Source organism: Setaria italica, chromosome IV, assembly GCF_000263155.2.
Source record: "Setaria italica strain Yugu1 chromosome IV, Setaria_italica_v2.0, whole genome shotgun sequence".
Taxonomy (NCBI): Eukaryota; Viridiplantae; Streptophyta; class Magnoliopsida; order Poales; family Poaceae; genus Setaria; species Setaria italica.
This window is the reverse complement of record NC_028453.1, coordinates 40194492-40209853: the sequence shown is the minus strand read 5'-3', so window position 1 is coordinate 40209853 and position 15362 is coordinate 40194492. Positions and strand designations below refer to the sequence as shown.

The 15362-nt window shown below is 47.5% G+C and overlaps 4 protein-coding genes across 4 annotated transcripts; 2 read left to right on the top strand and 2 right to left on the bottom strand.

Moving 5' to 3' along the window:
* Nucleotides 1-725: 725 nt before the first annotated feature.
* Nucleotides 726-7241, bottom strand: LOC101768941. The gene is made up of 18 exons (XM_004966518.3): nucleotides 6206-7241; nucleotides 5919-5990; nucleotides 5634-5838; nucleotides 5469-5553; nucleotides 5270-5368; nucleotides 5099-5180; nucleotides 4950-5009; nucleotides 4795-4847; nucleotides 4555-4718; nucleotides 3883-4093; nucleotides 3283-3340; nucleotides 3051-3107; nucleotides 2727-2969; nucleotides 2255-2319; nucleotides 2121-2177; nucleotides 1930-2023; nucleotides 1429-1569; nucleotides 726-1335 (listed from the first exon to the last, which is right to left on the bottom strand). The coding sequence occupies exons 1-18, from the start codon at nucleotides 7010-7012 to the stop codon at nucleotides 1243-1245; spliced, it is 2646 nt and encodes an 881-aa protein (XP_004966575.1). The 5' UTR covers nucleotides 7013-7241; the 3' UTR covers nucleotides 726-1242.
* Nucleotides 7242-7387: 146 nt separating this feature from the next.
* LOC101768542 (signal peptide peptidase-like 5) lies at nucleotides 7388-11006 on the top strand. The gene is made up of 14 exons (XM_004966517.4): nucleotides 7388-7691; nucleotides 7892-8050; nucleotides 8133-8244; nucleotides 8349-8468; nucleotides 8611-8762; nucleotides 8845-9027; nucleotides 9273-9307; nucleotides 9428-9584; nucleotides 9665-9718; nucleotides 9828-9920; nucleotides 10005-10147; nucleotides 10232-10302; nucleotides 10395-10478; nucleotides 10597-11006. The coding sequence occupies exons 1-14, from the start codon at nucleotides 7563-7565 to the stop codon at nucleotides 10713-10715; spliced, it is 1611 nt and encodes a 536-aa protein (XP_004966574.1). The 5' UTR covers nucleotides 7388-7562; the 3' UTR covers nucleotides 10716-11006.
* Nucleotides 11007-11119: 113 nt separating this feature from the next.
* LOC111257122 (zinc finger protein ZAT11-like) lies at nucleotides 11120-11976 on the bottom strand. Its single transcript, XM_022826208.1, has one exon. It carries the CDS (start codon nucleotides 11954-11956, stop codon nucleotides 11150-11152), a length of 807 nt encoding a protein of 268 aa, XP_022681943.1. The 5' UTR covers nucleotides 11957-11976; the 3' UTR covers nucleotides 11120-11149.
* Nucleotides 11977-13292: 1316 nt separating this feature from the next.
* On the top strand, nucleotides 13293-15304 carry LOC101758262 (U-box domain-containing protein 33). The gene is made up of 2 exons (XM_012845359.1): nucleotides 13293-13644; nucleotides 13710-15304. The coding sequence occupies exons 1-2, from the start codon at nucleotides 13293-13295 to the stop codon at nucleotides 15302-15304; spliced, it is 1947 nt and encodes a 648-aa protein (XP_012700813.1).
* Nucleotides 15305-15362: the final 58 nt, after the last annotated feature.

The window sequence follows — 15362 nt, the reverse complement described above, 5'->3', positions numbered from 1 at the left end:
GGTGCATTTCGGCGGTACATGCATCTATGAATATATTGGGTTAGGTTGCTGGATTAATACGTGCCTAGGGAACAGAAAGATTGCAAATGAATACCTAGCTGGTGGTGTACATTATATTCATGGATCATCAAAACATCTTTCAAAGTCTATAGCACACATGCTGCAATTTTTTTTTTTACAAAAATGGCATACTTTCTTTCTAATGGATTGCAATAAGCTCCTTCAACTTACATACCAGCATATGGAGAATCTCGAAAGCACAAAATACAAGAGTGTATTTGGTTGCATGCACCACATGATGCATGCATGGATGATCTTGGACAACCAATTTGCTGGTACCATATGGTTCACTCTAACTAGTAGAATAATGTATTAAGTGGGATGGTCTCATCCTAGATAAGTTGGTCCAATTCACCTAACCAAACAAAAGGATCATTATTATTTTGAATTATTTCATACATGCACCTAACCAAACAAAAGGATTATTATTATTTTAAATTATTTCATACATGAATCAAATGATACAAACAACCCAACACACTACAAGCCACCGACTGGTTTGGTATCCGTCAGAATTATGGTGCTGATTCTGCTGCTCCAGATTCCGATTTCCCAGCTATTCGATTCATCTGATCTACCTAGTTAATCAGAGGAAAGGTTTGGCTCCTCCAGGCGCGACGCCACGGTCGAGCAGGGCCAAGCACGGGGATGGCACCAATTTCATATAAAAAAAAGGTTACATACTAATGATCAATAACTTATCATAATGAAGCAAAATACGCTTTACATTCTTTGGACAGAGACATTACAACAACTGCGCTACATTGCATCCACACAGACGATCTACGGCGACAGAGGCAGACCAACAAAAAGGGAATCACATGTTCATGCTGTACGTTGAATTTGAGACCTCCCCAAATCCACCCCCCTCCTAACAGCCTGGTATCACACTACTATCTCCTATAATAACAAATCAAAAAAGACATCAGCAGATACAACCGAGTCACCTCCAGTGACACTTCTGACCCGCAGTCGCCATCCTGTTCCAGCCCAAACGAACACTAACTCAACACAAGCACAGCGGCCCACGAACACGCATACCAAATGCCACCCAATAAGTTGCCTGCAATTCACTCGGCTTTGCCTTTGCCTTTGCTTTTGCCCTTTGGTAGGTATCTTACACAATCTTCCGGCTTCTCCTTGACAATAGATCAAAATGCCAATACCACCCTTTTAGCAGAACTAGCATTCCCGTTCTGGGAGTGGGACCAGCTTGTGTAGGGTTGATGTCCCCTGAAACACAGTTGTTCGCCCACCCTTGAGGTATTCGTGCAGCTGCAGCACAATAAAATTTACATAATTACAACCTCAAGCTAATTCTTCGGTCTCACACATGCTTGCAAGTTGGGCATAGGAACATATACAAACCTCATCCTGGCTTATCTTTGTGAACCCAAACCGCTCTGTCCAGATAGACTCTGCTTCCTCTGCAGCTGGTAGCACAAAATGTTTCACCTCCAAAGATGCCAACAGTCGTTCTATGCAGGCGAAAAGCGCTTGGAAATACCCCTGTTCAGTTCACAGAAGAAAAAAAAAAGGATCAATACTAGTATACGTCAGACAACTTTGTAACAAGGTTAACCTCAACTCTGCAATTACATTCAAATTAATAATCCAACTACTAAAACTTATTCCGAAGAACTAAAAGTCTAAAACATCCTGCACCATCAAAACCATCTTTCCAAGACTATAGTACACCTACTGTATTAACACAATAGACCATGTTTGCTGTCCCTTATCCACAAGGGGCATTGGAGCAACCATGCAGTGCATACATGATCTGCGGAGCAGGTTTATGCTCAAAATATTCATTGTTTATGTTCCAATGAGAACTTGAATTATAATGCACCCGATACTTGACGAACTTACCAAGCCTTGGCTATCCCTACTTGTAGCGACCAATGGCAGCTCAGCAATTTCACTACCCATGATGCGGAAAAGACCGGCAGAAACTACAGTGTTGCTGCATCAACAAAATTAATTAGAGCAGCTTAATTAGGAACAATTTATTGACGATGTCATTTCATTTTCAGCCAGAAACAATCTAAGACAAAAATTACCGCACAGTTAACACAGCACAATACATTCCTGTGTAATCTTGATCCCTTGCACTCCTCCTGGAAACAAGCATATATTATTTCTATGATGGTGAGTTGTGTGTGATACAAGTAAAGAGGATGACACTAATCAATACCCATAAACCATGGCTGGAATGAGGTCTCGGCCAGTTGCTATCTGAATAATGGGATCGAATGTTTCCTGCAGAAATGAAAAATAGTATACTGAATCAATAGAGGATGCATCCCAGGTATTGTAAATAAACAAAAAATTGTTTATGCCTGCTAAGCAGAATCTGCAATCATTTCCCCTTCTATAAGTTGGGCCTGAACTTGAATAATGTCAGTTAGTAAAATGAAGATGCTTTTATTCTTTCAATTTTTCTCTTGTTGATTTATAGCTTAAACTGGCAGGTTTGCAAGGTTGTACATGAAATAGGGAATGTGCAAAACAAGATATCCACTATATTTCACCTCAATTATAAAAAATACACTCCGTACAACCCTGCATAAGGATAAGTTTTCTTTTCTTAACATACTATACATCCTGGTCATAGGTTATTGCAAATCCTACAAATTAATATCCAGTATGAAGTGACAGAAACTCACATGAAAAATGGCAACTGCTTTGGAGAGCACTAATTTGCTGTCTTCTGAACTCTTATCCTTTAAAACTCTCCATCTAACATCAAGGTCAGCATCCTCATCTAAACCTTTCTCTTCTCGCTTCTTCTTGATAACATCTAAATCCATGGTAGGGACAGGTTCTCCTCCACGGTTAAGTAAGTCTTGCAGTTTCTGGTTAATCCTCACACAGTCGGTGGAACAATACCATGCTCCCTCAGGCAATGCCTGCATTGTTTAATTATTAATTAATATGGTGCTAAATTTCTGCAACAAACTCTTACAGATATCTCAGGTTAGAAAAATCACCGTTAGATCAGCCATGTTATGTTCCTTGAGGCAACCAACATGATATTCTCTACCGCACTGATAAAAAAAGACATGAATGACTTACTGTTACAAATTACCACTGCTGCCTTATAAAAAGCACGAGACAGAAATAACAGGATAACACTCTGTACATAAATCATGAATGGACACTAGTATCATCATTCATAGTGGTAAACCATGCTCTATAACCCTATATGATTGGCAAACGTACTTGGTCACAAAGCAGCACGGTCCGGGTACTGAATTTCTTTTTGCTGAAATCATGGAGCCTGCCAAAATAATTCAAACAGACAATCTCCATGGATTATATATATGAAAGAAAAGACTCCTGGGAGTACTAGAGAGTCGAATGAAAGCATATATAAAAATAACAAAACTGCATACAGATCCTGGACCAGATGTTATGCCACTTCTGGTTTTGAAGAAATGCTATGGCACTTGGCAAGTTGCCATTAAGCGGAAACAATCTGTAACTTTCTTTCTTATAAAAGTAACCAGTAAATACTTCGCAGAAAACTCATAACAAGCACAACTAGAAATTATGAACTAATGCTAACAAATGATTAACTAGTGTAGATAAAGCTTAAAGAAAAAATAACGAAATGAACATCTATGCAAAAGTAATCAGCAAGTTGGCAAGGGGTAAAGAGATTCAGCAATCAGCAGTAAGATATTGATCTCCCTTAGCTCAACCAGTCTATACAACAAATACCACTACTTGATAAGAGGTTTGCCAAATTTCCTTTGTTGGCTCAGGAAATGTTTTATGGAAGACTGGAAACACATATAGTCTCGGGAAATGAACACTTACTTGCACAGTGCACAACCGCCAAATCCAGTCGCAAGTGATGTAGCAACACGTATCGACCGTGTGAATATTTCTGCCAAGGGGTCAGCTCCTTCAATCCTCCCAGCAGCTATTGCATTGTTGTTATATGCCAAACAACTTTCCCTCTGTTGTCTATTCTCACAATATCGGCAACACCAAGTTCCCTTCGGGTTAGCAAACAAGCTAACACATTCTGCAAGAGATAAAAGGGAGGAAATACGGCATTACAGTAATGAGAACCAAAAAATGTAGCTCTGTTCAAAGGGGTTCCCAAAACAAATATTTAAACATAATTCTTGATGAAACACCAGATGTTAGAAATAAGAACTGCAAGATGACAGTAAGAAACAGTTGAACATAAGTGTAAAATGCAGCACTGTAATTCAAAGAAAAAGGTTATACAACAGGAATCCCCATGTAGACTACAGATTGAGCATCGTGTTACAACTTACAACATAATTTAGGTGCATTTTAGAAGGTATGACACCTGGATTTTAAGCATCATTAAAATTGCTGTAGACATTAAATTTAGCCTTCCACTAGAAAACATATATTTAAATAGCCGTGTATCCTAATGGAAGAGTTAAATGTTGCTTATTTAAGCAGTAAGGAAACATGCAGCATTGTCATATTGGCTATGCATAATGTCATTACCTCTGTGAAAAGCTCTTGGACAGGTATCACAAAGGAGAAGCTGGCCACCATCTGAACAAATGCTGCACAAATCATCACTTTGTCTGTTTGTCTTTTGACCTTTTAAGAGTGAAATTGACAGCTCATGCAGCGAAACACCATTTGACATATATATGTTGTGGTACCTAAAATAGTTTTTGTGGAAGGGATTAGAGTTTGAATTGTACCCTTTACAAAAATAAACCGCAAGAAAATACTCACGGTTTGCGTCGAGCAGCTCGACCAGCATGAGCTTCAAATTGTGAAGGACTAACCTGTTCATTGAATTAAACGAATTCAAGAATTAGAGTAGGGAATACTCAGTTGCGTGCCATTAAATTTTCAACACACATCTAATGAAAGGGGCTGCAAGTTACCACTGTGTCGCAGCAATGACAGTAGATCCCAAGTTCCTTTATATATCCTTCCAGTAACCTCTAGAAAGTTGTCACTACAAGTGTTAATAATGAAATAACATTTGTACTGGCTGAAAACAGTAAGTTGAGAGACGAAAAAAGAAAATAACCTTTCCGCCAACAAAGTAGCCGACATTAGTGCCCTCTGGTAAAACACCACTCATGAAAACCACCTTATGCAACCCCTTATCCCTTTTTTTGGTCATGAAATAGCCAAAATGGGGATCAATGGGATGATTAATTCAAGGAAAAGGATGCTTATCACAACTGACAATACCTACTTTCTTGTAAGCCTTCCTACACTCGCAGACTTTGCTCCTGGGGATGCACTTTTATATCCCTTGGCAGATGAAGTCGGACCTCGTGCAACTTTTGAAGACCTAAATAAAAGTAGGGCAACAGCCAATTGTTTGGGACCCCAAGCAAATACTTTTGATGTGATAAAAAAAATGGAATGGCCACATTTATTACAAAGATTACCTGGTACTATTCTTAGCTCCCTTGGACTCCAGACATGAATCACAAAACAAAGCAAATTTCCCACTGCGTAGTGTGCTGAACGAACCTGAAAGATTAGATATTTGATCAATATTTGAGAAATTAACGAAACCAAGCTAGGTAGGGATGAGAGGAGAAACTGCCCACTTTTGCAGGTTTGGCATCTGAATGTTCTCTTGTGAGGTGCTGGGCCTATCGCCTTCTGTATTGCAGACTCCACCATGTCTAAGGTAGCATTTGTGCATGCCCTCAACACATCATGAAGGTTATTTCCATTTTCCAGGAAAATGTAGTCGGATGGGTGCTTTTTGGTACTCCCAGCATGCACCTCAAAATAGTAAGGTGAAACAACCTGCAACTCAAGGCACATTGGTTGGACTCTCAAAGTTGGGATAGCAAGGTGGTGATTTCGGAGAAGAGGAGAAAACTCACTTTTCGACCTTTGCATGAAGAGCAAGCGCACAATATGCCGGCACGTTTGATAACTCCCCGGAGTACTGCCCGCTGAAATAAGAGCAGAAACAGATCCCTGGTCAATCAAATTACAGCAGCCATGAAATGAAAGTAAGCACAAACGGGGACATCCAGAACAGCAGGTAAAGATGAGAAACCCCACATTTTGTACATTCATCATAATGTGACATGCATCCAGAAAGACGCGCAAGCGGAAGAGATGAATGATTTAGCTAGAGAGAGGAGAGCATACATAACCAACATACCTTGCCTTTCCTCATGATATACTTGACGGGCTGGCCTTCGAGCAGGCCGGTGGCGAGAAGCTCCCTGAGGTTGGTGGGGATCTTGTTTGTAGTATTCCGCTTGCTGCTGCTGATGCTGGTGGTGGCGTTGGGTGATGGTGAGGAGGAGGCATTGCTGGCGGTGGTGGTGCCCGAGAGGTCGTCGTCGTTGCTGTCCTTATCCTTGAGCAGGAGTGATCTGGTGAAGCGCCTGAGCGCTGGACCGGGCTTGCTGTCGTCCTCTTCCTCGGGCGGTTCGGGTTTGGGCTTGAGTGGAGTGGCATTGTGAGGAGGTGGAGGAGCTGCGGTAGGAGGCTTGTGGTTGAGCATGGAGCGCGTGATCCGCCTAGGCGGCGACTCCGGCGGGATGACGATGTTGGTGTCGGCCTGCGGGGGTGGAGTGGAAAGCGGCGGCGGCGGCGGCGGCGGCGGCGGCTGAGAGCTGGTGTCAGCAGCCATCAAGGCGAGCACGGGGCCGGGCTGCTCGACTGTTTCTCCTTCGGGAGGGGGAGGGGGAGGGGGAGGTGGAGGATCTGCAAGGCTAGGGCCAGGGCGCGGGCGCTTGGGCTTGGGTCCGTCGGAAGGCGGCGATGAGGTGGTGAGCAGTGTGCGGGATGAGCGGCGGGTGCGGCCGAGGGGCTCGGAGAGTGCTGCCTGGGAGGCGATGGCGAAGGCGAATTCGCGCTTGAGGCCGGCGCGGACGCCGGAGCGCAGCACGAAGGAGGAGGAGTCGGCGGCGGCGGCGCCGTCGGGGTCGTCCTCCATGGTGGATCCCTCTGCCGTCGCCATCTTCAACGAGTGAAATGGATGGATTGGATCGAGATGTCTTCCTCCGATCGATGGAACCGATCTGCAGCTGCAACCGAAGAGGAACCCAAGGGGGATTGGGATTTGGTGGAATTGGAACTCAACTTGGTGGAGAAGGAAGAGAGGCTGCTGCTGCTGCTGCTTACTACTGGCTGCTACAGGAAGTAACAGCCTTCATTGCTGAGCTTGCTCGTGCTCACCATTGCCCATGGAGTTTTATGTGTCGGTCCTTCTTCAAGACATGATTTATGTTCGCATCCCTAGACAAGCCTGCATCTTGGAGCAGAATGCAAGTTCTCTCTAAAATAATAAGGCCAAAATGCAAAAAAGCATACCGAGGCCTGTGGAGTGGGCCGCAGCAACCCGACCCGACCCAAGCGAGTCAGCAGAGTCAACAACCCACCACCACCATCCCGACCGGCGGAGAAGAAGGCCGGAGCCGAGCGATTCCTAGAAGCTCACCTACCAGCTCACCTGAGGTTGGGTTGGGTTGGGTTGGGGAGGGCTCGCTTAGGTCTCAGCCCAGGGATAGATGGCCGCCGCGCCGGTCCTGGCGCTGCTGCTCCTGTCGGCGCTGGCGGAGGCCGCGGCCGGCGGTGATATCGTCCACCACGACGACGAGGCACCCAAGATCCCCGGATGCAACAACGATTTCATCCTGGTAAGAGCCCCCTCCTCCTCCTCTACCTCTACCCAATCGAATCGAATCGAATCCAGTCCCCAAATGGAGGGGGAGGGCATGTACAGTGTACACCACCAGACCATACTGAAATAGTTATGTGGTAGCTACTCCTATCTATTTTTAGCATCACAAGAGAGCTATGACTGCCCATTTCATCTACCTAGCTGATCTTGTGTCAGGTAAAAGTGCAAAGCTGGGTCAACGGCAAAGAGGGTGACGAGTTTGTTGGTGTTGGTGCTCGCTTTGGTCCCAAAATCGTCTCCAAGGAGAAGCACGCAAACCGACCTAAGCTCACGCTCGCAGACCCTATTGACTGCTGCTCTCCTCCAAAACACAAGGTCTATCTTCTGCAACTTCCTACACTCAATATTTGCCTGTCTTCTGTACCCCCAGCGCTCAAATGCTTCCTTCTCATCCTAGGTTTCTGGAGATGTTCTTCTAGTTCAAAGGGGCAAGTGCAAATTCACAAAGAAAGCAAAGTTTGCTGAAGCTGCCGGTGCTTCTGCCATAGTAATCATAAACCATGTCCACGGTGCGTTGTTTCCCTATTCATTACTTGTGCCACTGCTTGTAGTAATCATAAACCATCCGAGGAACGTTTTATTTCACATGTTCTGTCTTGCGTTTACCCTGCAGAACTGTACAAGATGGTCTGTGAAAAGAACGAGACGGATCTTGACATACATATACCTGCAGTTCTCCTGCCAAAAGACGCAGGTTCTGCTTTACACACACTTCTTACAAGCGGTAACGCAGGTAAACTGCTAGCTCGCAGTGGTCACCAGCATTTCAATTTTCATATGGAACCTTAGGGTGTTGGCTACTTGCATTTTGGTTATTTCTTCAATCTGGAATAGCTTACTGAGTAATGATGTGATGTATCCTTGTCCTTCCTTAGTTTCTGTGCAGCTGTACTCTCCAGACCGTCCCGTAGTCGACACTGCAGAGGTATTTCTATGGCTTATGGCTGTGGGTACAGTCCTTGGTGCTTCATACTGGTCCGCATGGAGTGCTAGAGAAGCGGTTATTGAACAAGAGAAGCTCCTGAAGGTTCTGATCTCTATGACATGACACTTGCTCCATTATAGCATCGACTTAAACTGATGTACTGACGAATGCACTTATTGTTAAGGATGGCCATGAAGGCCTATTGAATGTTGAGGCTGGGGGTTCTACTGGCATGGTAGACATCAATGTGGCATCAGCGATAATGTTTGTGGTGGTTGCGTCATGCTTCTTAATAATGCTTTACAAACTGATGTCTTACTGGTTTGTGGAGCTACTAGTGGTAATATTCTGCATCGGCGGTGTAGAGGTGCAATTCTATCTCACTATCAGTTTACTTTCAGATTACATAATTACGAAATACAAATTGTAATCATATTAGCTGCTCTTACTTTCTATTTCATGGTACAAGTACCTTGAAACAACCTAACAGGATGGTGTGCTATTAGTTCACTGATCCTACAGTGTTTTTCAGATGATTGCTACACAAAACTGTTGCTGTAGTTAGTCCTTTGCTGTTTTTCCTTTCTTGAACTAAAGCATTTGTTTATGCAGGGTCTGCAAACATGCTTGGTGGCTCTGTTATCAAGGTACAGTGGATTTGCTTGGGGGTTTGTTTGAATCAAGCGTTCTGTTCAAGAACCTCTGCAACAAACCTGAGTTTTTTTCCCTGAAATTACTAATATTGACTAAATCGTGGAACCTTTCAGATGGTTTAAACCTGCTGCAGAATCTTTTGTGAAAGTACCATTCATTGGAGCTGTTTCACATCTTACTCTGGCAGTTTCCCCATTTTGCATTGCGTTTGCTGTTCTATGGGCTGTTTTCCGCCAAGCTTCCTTTGCTTGGATTGGGCAAGATATTCTTGTGAGTGTCACTGTCTGTAGTATTCGATGCCCCCTATTGTAGTTGTGACATCAAATGATTCCAAACTCTGTACTTATCAGGGTATCGCACTGATAGTTACGGTCATCCAAATTGTCAGAGTACCCAACCTCAAGGTAATCACATTGCTCTTGATTTTGACTTCCGCTTGGTGTTGACTTTAGCCAAGGGTTTTCTTCATAACTGTGGTGGTACCTGTTTTATTTACCTTGTGGCTGTGATCAGGTGGGTTCGGTTCTTCTCAGCTGTGCCTTCCTGTATGACATCTTCTGGGTGTTTGTCTCCAAGAGGTGGTTTCATGAGAGTGTGATGATTGTGGTAAGTATTGTGAAAGGGCATTCTAATATTTGGTGGTGATAGTTTCTTGATTTTGTGGTTGTACATACCGGTTTCTTCTCATAGGTTGCACGCGGTGATAAGACTGACGAGGATGGTGTGCCCATGTTGCTAAAAATTCCACGAATGTTTGATCCATGGGGTGGATACAGCATCATTGGCTTTGGTGATATCCTTCTTCCTGGGCTGCTAGTTGCTTTCGCACTAAGGTAAGTCTGGTGTGCAAAACGTCTGTAATTTCTTCTATGTGAATTAGAGCGATGAGTTTCCTTTGAAAATTGTTTGTTGTTCAGATACGATTTTGTTGCGAAGAAGAGCCTTCAGTCTGGTTATTTTTTGTGGTCAATGGTGGCCTATGGTTCTGGTAAGTTTGAGTCCATGCAGCGGGCAGAAGATTGAACCATGATTTCTTCAGTGGAGACTAACTGGCTATTTCTCCGTTGGCCACGTGATCAGGACTTCTAATCACATATGTTGCGCTGAACCTGATGGATGGGCATGGGCAACCTGCGCTTCTGTACATCGTGCCCTTCACACTCGGTAATGAAGATAGCTTGGGACTCTGCAGTGGATGCATATATAATATGTGGAGATTGTGAATGTCCGAATAGGGACGATTGCATTGCATGATGCGATTGTATGTGTTTTGTTGGTGCAGGAACGCTGATCGCGCTTGGGTGGAAGAGAGGGGAACTGCGGAACCTGTGGGTGAAGGGAGAGCCAGACAGAGTGTGCACGCATATGCATCTGCCGCTGCTGCCGGCAAGCCCAAACTAATTATGCATATTCCGAGTAAGTTGGTTCCTGCTAATTATGGTAACTACTGTAGTAACTAAATATATGCATGGTCGAGAAAGTTGTATTAATTTGATGGAGACACTTTACTGATGTATGTATATGTATGTATCGTTGCTTATGCCCAAATTGTAGGTCGTTTTAGCTTTTCTAAATATATAGCTTTTGCTATACACCATGTCTAGATACATAGAAAAACTATGTATAAAATGATTTACAATTTGACATGCAGGGAGTAGCAGTTTGGCTCATCATGCATGTCTGTTTGTTTTACATATATAAGTAATATGATGCTCCATGCATCATCTAGCAGGCAGTATTGAGAGAGACTGATTGGTTGATGCCTGGATGGCTTGGCTGTTGCAAGTACTTACTGCCTGCTTGTAACAAGACAAACAAAAAAAAAAAAGGTAGCATCAATTGAAGTGGTGCGTGCGCTTTGTTGCCAATGCCGGGGATGTCACCTCTTGCTCCGTTGACGGCGCCGGCAGCAGGTTGAGGTCCAGCTCCAGGCTGACGTTGTTGCCTCCTGCGCTCGTCTCCTCGGCGGTGACCACGCTCTCAGGCGCGGCCCCCGCCGTGAGCGGCCGGTGGCGCCTCATGTGCCCGCCAAGCGCCTGCCCGGACGCGAACGTGGCACCGCACGCCGAGCACTCGTGCGCCGCCGCCGGCCTCCCAGCCACCGCCGCTGTGCGCAGGCTAAGCGTCGTGGTGACAGCAGCGGCGGCGGCGGCCTCCGCCTCCGGCCGCCGCGGTTTCTTGATCTTGTCATTGTTGTGGCTGGTGCGGTGGCCGCCGAGGGCCTGGAAGGAGGGGAAGCACTTGTTACACGTCTTGCACTCGTATGACGACGGCGGCCGCTGGGTCGTCGTCGGCCTGGGGGGTGCCGGCACCGGCACTGGCATTGCTGGCTCCATTACGGTGGCGGCTGGACCCTGGGCGAGGAGGATGAGGCATTTGGCCATGTCCGCCGCCTCGTCTTCCTCTTGCTGCGTGGTGGTGCTGCCGTTGTGGGATGAGGATGACGAAGCGGGCGACGGCAACGAGGAGCACTGGCGACGTCGCTTGGCGCGCTGCTTGTGTGCTCCGGCGATGTAGGCCGGCGGCGTGGCCATGAGCGGGTCTCTAGCTCTCCGCCTCCTCCTCGCGCATCTCTGTGGCAAAGGTAGGAGAGAGGGCAGGGAGAGGCAAAATGGACATGGATGCTCCGATATAGCACGCATACTCCATATAGCACTGTGATGAATAGGATAGGACGATGCTGGACGTACGTCAATTTCTTCCTCTCCTTAGATAGCAAAAAAACAAGCCAATTATCAACAACCACAGAGAATGCATGCGCCGTGGCTCAGGACTTCAATTTTACTGCAAGAAAATAATCTAAGACAAACATACATCATGAGTTGTTTGGTGAATGTTTTTTCAACAAATCGCACCCATGTAGTACTTGGCTTGTTATTAACATGGCATCGAAATCAAAGGAGGTTTTCGAAAATTATTTGGAGTGTGAGACACCAGCGTTGAACAGACCTGAATGTTGGCAAACAACCGCTCTTACGCGTTCTCGCATATTTTGATAATAATGAAATCACCACAAACGTCTCATATCAATGTTGCAACTTAGTACTGGAAAGAATATCGCAGTGAAATATATATGAACAGCCATACGTTAACTATATATAGATATTCGAATCTAGGTGGATAGATTCCACCACATGACCATAGGGATAACACTACACCCGCGTTTATGATCACCTTGGCTTCGACGTTAGGCCATTCTCAGCGGGGGTTTCATTCTCATTAAATAGAGTGCACGTCAGCGTTTTCTATGATGTGGTAATGAATTAGCGAAGAGATAGGTGTCTTGTGCCTTGCATGTAACTTTGGAAACAACAACTAGTGAAACTTTGCATTGTGTGGAGCTATTTCAACCATGAATTAGTTATCATCTTGCTTATATGGAATTTTTGGAAACACAAATATGAAATGCTCGTTAAGAATGGCCTTATGGAACCAGATCCCTCCGACAGATGCTGCGTATGTATATACAGTTTGACATGTATGTTGGTGTGTCGTTGACCGGCTAATACGTCTTAGTTAATTAATCTTATACATTCAAGAATATAATAACAATGCAAGGTCAAGCTGCAGGGATATGGATTTGAATTGATTACCAAATGCAAGTACTTTTGTTTGGGTCAAAGGTTTGAGAATTAGATCGATTTAATAATTTGCGTGCATGTGGTATTAATTTAACACAACTCCATTAATTAATTAGAGTATACCAGTTATTCCTAGCTAGGATAATAGTATAAGATGATGGGGGTGGATATATGTGCATGGGATATTCGATTAAATTTTGAGAATTGAAACATGCTGCACACGTACAGCTTGCTATCTGGATTCGATGCATGCATTGGCCTGGTCCTAATTACTTGTTGAAATTGAAACTAACTTCAAAGGGGAGTCATGGCGAGCACTACATATGCATTGCATATACGATGAAGGCACAGGGCAGCACGGCTTGATTGCCATTGCCACATTTTGGTGTCGACGACCATGTTCTTCCGCACCACTACTACTCCTGCCGGCGGCGAGACGGCGGACGTGAGCAGGAGCACGAGGACATGGAGCAGCAGCAGCACTGGCAGGGTGTCGTCGTCGTCGTCCTTGTCGTCGGGCATGATCAGCAGCGGCGCCTACGAACAGCAGGAGGGTGACGACAGCAATGAGGAAGCCGGCCTGGTAGTGGGCGTGGCGGTGGGGAAGGAGGTGAAGGAGTGCAAGGCCAACCTCATGTGGGTGCTCAGCAACCTCGACGCCGTCATCACTACCGGCGGCGACAAGATGAAGGGGAACGCGACGGTGGTGCTGCTGCACGTCCATCGCCCGGCAAAGACCATCCCATTCAGTACGTTCGTAGTTCATTATGTATATATGTATACATATAAACATGTATATACTGTATGCGCGCAGTGGGCGCCAGCTTCCCCGCGGAGAAGCTGCACGAGTCGGAGGTGTCGGCGTTCAGGCAGGCGGAGACGCAGGCCATGACCCGGGCCATGGCCAAGTACCGTGCCATCTGCGCCAAGGTGAAGGTGGCCGCCGTGTGCAAGGTGGAGACGGTGTCCGGCGACGGCGACGTGGCGCAGGGGATACTGCGGCTGGTGGTGCAGAACGGCATCAGGCGGCTGGTGGTGGGAGCGGCGGCGGACAAGCGGTACAGCAGCAAGATGAGGGCGCCGAGCTCGAGGACGGCGGTGAGCGTGCAGCAGCAGGCTCACCCGCAGTGCGCCATCTGGTTCCTCTGCAAAGGCAACCTCGTCTGCACCAGGCCACCAGCTGTTGTTGTTGATGCTGCTGAGAGCCATGGCCAGCAAGCAGCAGGTGCCCAGCATCCATCAGCATCAGGTGGGCATCGTCTCTGCTGGGACGACAACCACCACCACCTCCAGCAGCAGCAGCAGGAGGAGGACATCCAGAGCATCTTTGCCGAGGCCCAGGTGCTGAGACGTGAACGGGAGAGGAGGGACGAGCAGGTGGCCGCGCTGGAGGCCCAGCTGGTGAGCTCCAAGCGCGTGATCCAGGACCTGCAGGAGAAGCTGTCCGAGGCGCACTGCCTTGTGTTCACGCTGGAACGCGAGCAGGAGGAGCTGCGCCGCCAGCGAGACGCCGCCCTCCGAGAAGCCGCCGCGCTCCGCGACAGACTGCTGGAGGAGTTGGTGGAGCTGTCGTACGAGGAGCTGATGGAAGCGACGCAGAACCTGGACGAGTCGCTCAGGCTGGGCCAGGGCGGCTACGGCACCGTCTACAGGGCCGTCCTCCAGAGCCAGAGCCATGGGGTGGCGGTGGCCATCAAGGTGCTCAACAACCAGCACGCCTTGCAGCAGCAGCAGGTGGAGGCGCTGCGCAAGCTGCGGCACCCCAACGTGGTGCCGCTCCTGGGCGCGTGCTCCGCTCCGCAGGCGCCGGCGCTCGTCTACGAGTACCTCCCCGCCGGCAGCCTTGACGACCGCCTCATCGCTGATCCTGATAAGAAGCCGCTGCTGTGGCCGGAGCGCACGCGCATCGCCGCCGAGGTGCGCTCCGCGCTCGTCTTCCTCCACGACAACGGCGTGGTCCACGGCCACCTCAAGCCGCCCAACGTCCTGCTCACCACCAGCAGCAGCAGCAGCAAGCTCGCCGACTCCGGCCTGTGCCGCCTGCTGGAGCCCGACGTGCTGATGCACTGCACGCTCTCCGCCAACACGGTGGCGTACGTGGACCCAGAGTTCCTCGCCTCCGGCGAGCTGCGCCCCACCTCCGACGCCTACGCCTTCGGCGTCCTCCTCCTCCGCCTGCTCACCGGCCGCCCGCCCATGGGGCTCGCAAGGCACGTGCGGGCCGCGCTCACCGAGGGCAGGGTCGCCGACATCCTCGACGCCTCGGCGGGGGACTGGCCCTACACGCCGGAGCAGGCGGAGCAGCTGGCCCATCTCGCACTCAGCTGCTGCGAGATGGCAAGCCACAACCGGCCGGACCTCGCCGGCGAGATGGTGGCCCACACACTGCAGTCGTTTGCCACCATATAATATGAGCACGCATCCAGATAATCCATTTTCCTACTTGTACGTTTACATCATTGTGCAA